The sequence below is a fragment of the Tripterygium wilfordii genome, chromosome 14 (assembly GCF_013401445.1).
Source record: "Tripterygium wilfordii isolate XIE 37 chromosome 14, ASM1340144v1, whole genome shotgun sequence".
Classification (NCBI taxonomy): Eukaryota; Viridiplantae; Streptophyta; class Magnoliopsida; order Celastrales; family Celastraceae; genus Tripterygium; species Tripterygium wilfordii.
In genome coordinates this window covers 717,118-724,321 of record NC_052245.1, presented here as the reverse complement: position 1 = coordinate 724,321, position 7,204 = coordinate 717,118, and the positions used below count along the sequence as shown (strand labels likewise).

The 7,204-nt window shown below is 40.2% G+C and overlaps 2 protein-coding genes across 3 annotated transcripts; both read left to right on the top strand.

The window, feature by feature from the left end:
- On the top strand, positions 1 to 2,000 carry LOC120015280 (toMV susceptible protein tm-1(GCR26)-like). Its single transcript, XM_038867629.1, has 4 exons — positions 1 to 166; positions 369 to 1,040; positions 1,200 to 1,622; positions 1,729 to 2,000. The coding sequence occupies exons 1-4, from the start codon at positions 41 to 43 to the stop codon at positions 1,867 to 1,869; spliced, it is 1,362 nt and encodes a 453-aa protein (XP_038723557.1). The 5' UTR covers positions 1 to 40; the 3' UTR covers positions 1,870 to 2,000.
- Positions 2,001 to 2,669: 669 nt separating this feature from the next.
- Positions 2,670 to 6,736, top strand: LOC120015279 (toMV susceptible protein tm-1(GCR26)). Of its 2 annotated transcripts, none has more exons than XM_038867627.1 (9): positions 2,670 to 2,949; positions 3,116 to 3,775; positions 4,009 to 4,215; positions 4,404 to 4,619; positions 4,724 to 4,946; positions 5,257 to 5,504; positions 5,638 to 5,816; positions 5,906 to 6,159; positions 6,341 to 6,736. In XM_038867627.1, the coding sequence occupies exons 1-9, from the start codon at positions 2,824 to 2,826 to the stop codon at positions 6,490 to 6,492; spliced, it is 2,265 nt and encodes a 754-aa protein (XP_038723555.1). In that variant the 5' UTR covers positions 2,670 to 2,823; the 3' UTR covers positions 6,493 to 6,736. The 2 variants fall into 2 exon arrangements, with proteins under 2 accessions (XP_038723555.1, XP_038723556.1); XM_038867628.1 differs by having other exon boundaries at positions 2,671 to 2,949; positions 3,116 to 3,418.
- Positions 6,737 to 7,204: the final 468 nt, after the last annotated feature.

The window sequence follows — 7,204 nt, the reverse complement described above, 5'->3', positions numbered from 1 at the left end:
TTGATCAGTTTGGTTTGTGAGAATTGCCAATTCCATTTTCATGGCCCATTTTCCAGTGAATATTCCCAGAGTTTTCTGTGTCGGCACGGCTGATACAAAGCTTGAGGAGCTCCTATTTCTGGCCAACTCTGTTCAATCCAGTCTTAACAGTTTTTTCAGTAACAAGGTGTGTTTTTTATTTTCTTCTTCATCTTGATGAATATATACCAGGGTATGTTACAGTTCAGACTGTTATCAACTCACCCTTCCTATCAGCGTGAATTCTTACAACGCATCCAGTATTAACTTACATCGATTAAGTATGAGAATACTAAAAGATTTAAAGGACATGGATGGACTCAGAATTTTGTTCTGCTGGAAAATTGCAGGTGCAAGTTGTAGCTATTGATGTTTCTGCAGGTCAGAATGCTGAGAAGGATGAGAATTTGGTTTTTTCTACAATGATACCAAGGAGGGATCTCCTTACTAGCTATTTTCAATCAACCGCGCAATCACCATCTGAACTTCCAGCAGATAGAGGTGAAGCTGTTGCGATAATGAGCAAAGCACTCAAACATTTTCTTCAAGAAGAAGCTCAAAAGGATCATGAAATTCTTGGTGGAGTAATTGGCATAGGAGGCAGTGGAGGCACATCTTTGATATCATCTGCTTTCAGATCTCTTCCCCTCGGTGTCCCTAAGATCATCGTCTCTACGGTTGCCAGTGGTCGAACTGAACCATACATCGGTACATCGGATTTGATACTATTTCCATCAGTGGTGGATGTGTGTGGGATTAATAGTGTGAGTAAGGTTGTTTTATCAAATGCTGGAGCTGCTTTTGCTGGAATGGTGGCTCAGAGGCTTGACAGGTTGACCGGAGATTCTCCGAATGTTGAGGAAAAACTTAGTGTTGGTCTAACCATGTTTGGAGTTACAACTCCATGTGTAAATGCAGTTAAAGAGAAATTGCACAAACTGGGTTATGAGACCTTGGTTTTTCATGCCACTGGAGTAGGAGGCAGGGCTATGGAGTCTCTTGTCAAGGAGGGATTTATACAGGTAGTGTCAATACTCATTACTAATAAGCCACATTGGAATATCGAATTTGCATAACCCAACTGAGTTTATAACTTCTCTCACACAACACACGCGTTTTCTTTAATTCTATTTGGTCTGATCACAATCGATTGACTCTTCTTCTGCTTCGAATTTGTTTAGGGGGTATTGGACATTACAACAACAGAAGTTGCAGATCACATTGTTGGAGGTATTATGGCCTGCGATAGTTCTCGTTTCGACGCAATCATAGAGAAGAAGATCCCTTTAGTATTAAGCGCAGGAGCCTTGGATATGGTAACCCTTGGAAGTAAGGACACCATACCTTCTAAGTTTCAGGACAGAAATATTTATATACATAATCAGCAGATTTCAGCAATGCGGACGACAGCAGAGGAAAACAAGAAATTTGCAGCCTTTATAGCTGACAAATTGAACAAATCATCATCAAAAGTATGTGTTTGCCTGCCTCAAAAGGGTGTTTCTGCCATGGATACACCAGGGAAGGCATTTTATGATCCTGAGGCTACTGGTACTCTAATAGAAGAACTACAAACGCTAGTACAGACGAACGAAGATCGACAGGTACCACACTGCCTAGCTCTATATATATATATTCCAGTTTCAATCTTTCTTTGAATACAATTGAATGCATGGTTTGGTTTATAAAACTTTTGTGTTATGGTAATAGGTGAAGGTGTTTCCTTATCACATCAATGATCCTGAGTTCGCAGATGCCTTGGTTGACTCCTTTTTAGAAATTAATCTGAAGAACCCAATTCATTCCACTGCTCCCGGAACTGCTTCTTGTGCAGCCAGTCAACAAATGTAATCGGAGGAAATTCTATGGAAAATCATGTGAATTTATCTGACAAGAAACCAATGAGCAGTTTCGCCATATGGTTATGTAATTATACTCTTTGTAAGCATGCTGTCAATACTAAAAATCTCGCATTGATATGATATAACCAATTCGAGTGTTTTAAAACAAAGCTCAACTACTCTCACATTAAAGACGTGTATAAATAAAGCATTGAGGATAACCCGATATATCATCAGAGAACCGAAGCCCAGAGAAGATAATATCTACATGTGGGCCAAGTACATTCGTTACGCCCCACTCATTCATCGAAAACATGTTTTCTAGGCTAAATACTAATAGTGATAGCTGTCCTTGTTAATATAAAACATAATTAATGAAGTCGCTGTCTTCAATTTTGTCACAAACGTACATATCCGAAAGAGTTTATCTGTTTGACAGCAAATTTTTGAGTCCATGCCGTCTTCTTGTCCATTGTGGGAGTTGATAGCAAGATTGAAGTTGACGTGGGCGCCAACCGCAATAGAGCAGGCAAATATGCTTAAGCGCTGGGTGTTGGGACTCTGCTTTCTCTTCCAATGAAGAAAAAACGTGGAGCTCAATGTCAGCGCAGAAGATAGCCCAGGCCCAGAATTCTCCAATTCGACACAGGTCGGCCCATTTAAACAATCAGCCAGCGTAAACGTTTATTCAAAAACCGTTAGGCCCACAAACTTTAACGGGCCGCTTTAATTACAATTTACACATGTAGGTGCCACCGTGCCAGGTATTTTATTACCCCGCTGACGGTGATAGATGCCAGGTGTCATTACGACTCAGATCGTAAGCTTTTTTCATGCTTGGTGTACCGACTGGGAGTTGGGAGCTTCTCAGACGTGACAAACTAACTGTATACGACAAAAGCCGTCGCATTTTGTACGCCAGGCCCCGAGTTTCTGCGCGATTCCTATTCCAATCCAACACTCCATGGCCGAGTTTTCTGATAAATCGCCCCGAGTTTTCTGCGTTGGCACGGCTGATACGAAACTCGACGAGCTCCGATTCTTGGCGGAGTCTGTTCGATCCAGTCTCAACAACTTTTCCAATTCACAGGCACTCTTTACATTTACTCTTTGTTAAGCAGACGTTATTTCTTTCAATCTTCGCTTTTGTTGCCAAACGTGACCTATTGACTATGTTGGAGATCACTGCGTCTAAGATCTGAACATTCCAATGTTAGCTTCTAATTTAATTTTTCTTTCTCCAATCGAAATGTCAGGTACAAGTTGTGGTGGTTGATGTTTCTACGGCACAAACCGATGAGATTGAAAGTTTGTCAGATTTTACATTGGTACCAAGGAAGGATGTTCTTTTCAGCTATTTTGGATCAATTGGGAAAATCCCAAGTTCGCTTCCAGATGATAGAGGTAAAGCTGTTGCAATAATGAGCGAAGCACTCAAACATTTGCTACAAGAAGCTCAGAAGAATGATGTGCTTGTCGGAGTTATTGGCCTTGGAGGAAGTGGGGGCACATCTTTGATTTCCTCTGCTTTCAGATGCCTTCCCCTTGGAGTGCCTAAGGTAATTGTCTCTACTGTAGCAAGTGGGCAAACTGAACCTTACGTTGGGACATCTGATTTAGTATTGTTTCCGTCAGTGGTTGATGTTTGTGGGATTAATAGTGTAAGTAGGGTTGTGTTATCAAATGCTGGAGCTGCTTTTGCTGGAATGGTAACGGAGAGGCTTGTGAGGTCCAAAAATTCTACTAAGACTAATGAAAAACTTACTGTTGGTTTAACCATGTTTGGAGTTACCACACCATGTGTAAATGCTGTCAAAGATAAATTGCATAAAGAAGGCTTTGAGACCATGGTTTTCCATGCAACAGGAGTGGGAGGTAGGGCTATGGAATCTCTTGTTCAAGAGGGATTTATACAGGTACTCCTCTCCTCCATTGATTTGCTTTCAAATGCTTAGGCTTGATCAATATCCATTGAAGTTTTCCTCCTTAAATATGGCGGAGTCACTATAATTATTGCTTGATTTTTTACATCAGTGCAGTGTGATCTTGTGGTTCAGGCAACGAGCATAAGTACAGTAATTGGTATGGTTCTACTATTATATATATCTTCATTCTTTGGTTCACTTTTTTCTGTTTTGATTTCCATTAGGGTGTTTTGGACATTACAACAACAGAAGTTGCGGATTATGTAGTTGGGGGTGTTATGGCATGTGATAGTTCTCGGTTTGATGCCATTGTAGAAAAAAAGATTCCTTTAGTTCTGAGTGTGGGGGCCTTGGATATGGTAAACTTTGGAGCTAAGGACACCGTACCTTCTGAGTTTCAGAAAAGAAAAATTCATGTACATAATGAGCAGGTAAGAAGTTACTTTTGATACTATCCTTGTTCATATTTGGGTTTTGCTAGCTTTTGTTGTTTATTTGATGTGAACTACTTTTTTGGCATCTGATATGAATTTGTCTGTGTGAAAAAATGTAGTTAGCCCATTTTTGAATCTCACTGCCTGGTTCAAGTCCATAGTTACTCAATGTCTGCGGTTTGCAGGTTTCACTTGTGCGAACCACAGTACATGAAAATAAGAAATTTGCTGCCTTCATAGCTGACAAACTGAATAAGGCATCATCAAATATACGTGTTTGCCTACCGCAAAAGGGTGTTTCTGCTTTGGATGCACCAGGGAAGCCCTTTCATGATGCTGAGTCTACTGGCATTCTTCTAAATGAACTACAGAAGCTTATACAGACAAATGAAAATCGACAGGTACGGCATTTTTTTGTATCCCATATTCAGCCCTTTTCTGATTATTTTAGCCTTTTAGGTCATGCTGTGCTATTAATTTACTTTATAAAGCTTTGTAATAATAGGTAACTTTGTATCCTTATCACATCAATGACCTGGAGTTCGCAGATGCGCTGGTTGACTCATTTTTAGAAATTAGTACGAAGAATGCTACTCCTTCCACACCTCCCCATAATGATTCTAGCGCAGCCAATCAAGGCCCTTCTGATGATCGTGCTTCAGATATGAATCTTCTGAGCCATCAGAGCATTTGTTACAGCCCTGCAAATTTCCCCGATGCTAAACCAGGTCTTGAAGATTTCTTTAACTAACTTAGAGTTAATTAACTTGTTAAGTTTATCTTGTATGACATGGTGCCACTCACAAGCAGGACTAACGATCTGGAAACTACCTGTATTCATTGATGGCTCTATATAAATTAGAGACCTTTCTTTTATTTTAAAGTGAATTTTTTTCTCCTGCTGGTATTACTTTTGAATATCCTGCGCAAACAGCTTATTTGTCAGAAGTTCTACAACTAGCAGCAAAAATTATTTCTACAGCCGCATTTTCCAATTTTTGTACAAAACTAACCAGTAAACAACGTTGTTTGAAACAGAGACATTGACAAGAACTCAAACAATATTGCAGCAACTGAGGGATCAAATTGATAAAGGATTACCCATAATAGGGGCCGGTGCAGGGACTGGAATATCTGCGAAATTTGAAGAAGCTGGTGGTGTTGATCTAATAGTTGTGTACAACTCAGGACGTTTTCGCATGGCCGGTAGGGGTTCTTTAGCAGGGTTGTTGCCTTTTGCTGATGCCAATGCTATAGTGCTAGAGATGGCTAATGAAGTACTGCCAGTATGTTTCCAACTGCTTTCTTGTTCTAATAATGCTTATGATCACAATCTGACTTCATAAATCCAATAATCCAAAAATTAAGAACTGTAGTTTCAAGTAATTGACCATGAAAACCATTGCAAAAAATGTCTAGGTGGTGAAGAAGGTACCAGTTCTTGCTGGAGTATGTGCAACTGATCCATTTCGCCTGATGGGCTACTTTCTAAAGCAGTTGGAGGCAATTGGATTCTGTGGAGTGCAAAACTTTCCAACTGTTGGGTTGTTTGATGGCAATTTTAGGCAGAATCTTGAGGAGACAGGGATGGGATATGGGTAGGTCTTTCAAATGATATACTGTACATTTTCTCTCTGTAGACTTTGCTTATGCCTGTCATTGCCTTTACTTGCTTTTCCTGTTACAGTGTGGAGGTCCAGATGATTGAAAAGGCTCATAGGATGGGTCTGTTAACAACTCCTTACGCTTTTAACCAAAATGAAGCTAGGGAAATGGCAAAAGCTGGAGCTGATATCATTGTGGCCCATATGGGGCTTACTACATCAGGCTCTATAGGTGCAAAAACTGCTGTTTCATTGGAGGAAAGTGTGCTGCGTGTACAAGCTATTGCAGATGCTGCCCATAATATCAATCCAAATGTTATTGTGCTCTGCCATGGAGGTAAGTAGGAGACTCGTTTGTTCTCACAGTTGAGCGCAGATACTTTCACTGGTCATCTTTAAACCTCTAAACCATTTCAATTTTTTCCCATTTGTTTGCAACTGGTGTTTAGTTACAATGGTATCTGTTTGCATAGTGGTCTGCTGAAAAAGTACAACTGCTTTTCTGATACTATTTGCAGGTCCTATATCTGGTCATGGGGAGGCAGAATTCATACTGAAGAGAACCAAGGGAGTTCATGGGTTCTATGGTGCATCAAGTATGGAGAGGCTGCCAGTCGAACAAGCTATAAAAAGCACAACGCAGCAATACAAATCAATTTCCATCAAGTGAACTTCAAATCCGTCCATTTGTTGAAGCTTTTTTTTGGTGAGTGTTTATAATCTCTCTCTCCTCTCTTCATGTCATAAAAAGTGAGGACTAATGGTTTACAGTTCAGTATCGTGATTTTGAGAAACTTCTGAGTTGTGTAACTAGGGTTTGCAAGAAGTTGATTATGTGAACTGTGCATTACTAAGTGAATAATACTACTCAAAAGGAGTGTCAGTGCATATATAATACTGCTTGATTTTGGAAATTTTCTTGCTACCTATAGTAGGCAATTAGTTGAAAAGGATTCCTTTCTTAAGTAGATGATATGATACATCTTTCCTCATCCGAACAGTATTGCACATTCTCTTGCCCGAGCATTTCAGTGTCTCAGGCAGTTATCCCTACGTTAAGACAAAGCAATGGTGAGTCCTTGTCCTCATCCCTATATTCCTCTCTTTAGCGGCTTTAAGATTATGGGTGAGTCCCTTGTCTTCATCCCTATCTTCCTCCCTTTAGCAGCTTTAAGATTATGGGTGAGCCCCTTGTTTTCATCCCTATCTTCCTCCCTTTAGCGGATTTAAGGTTATGGGCAAGCCCCTCCTCAGCCTTGGAATATGTGCATTCTTCTCTTGGCTCGGATCTGGATCATCTATCGCCCATCTAAACATCCAGCGCAAAGTGAACTATCATTAGAGAGTTCAAAAATAATGAAATTGGTATTACTATAAACTCA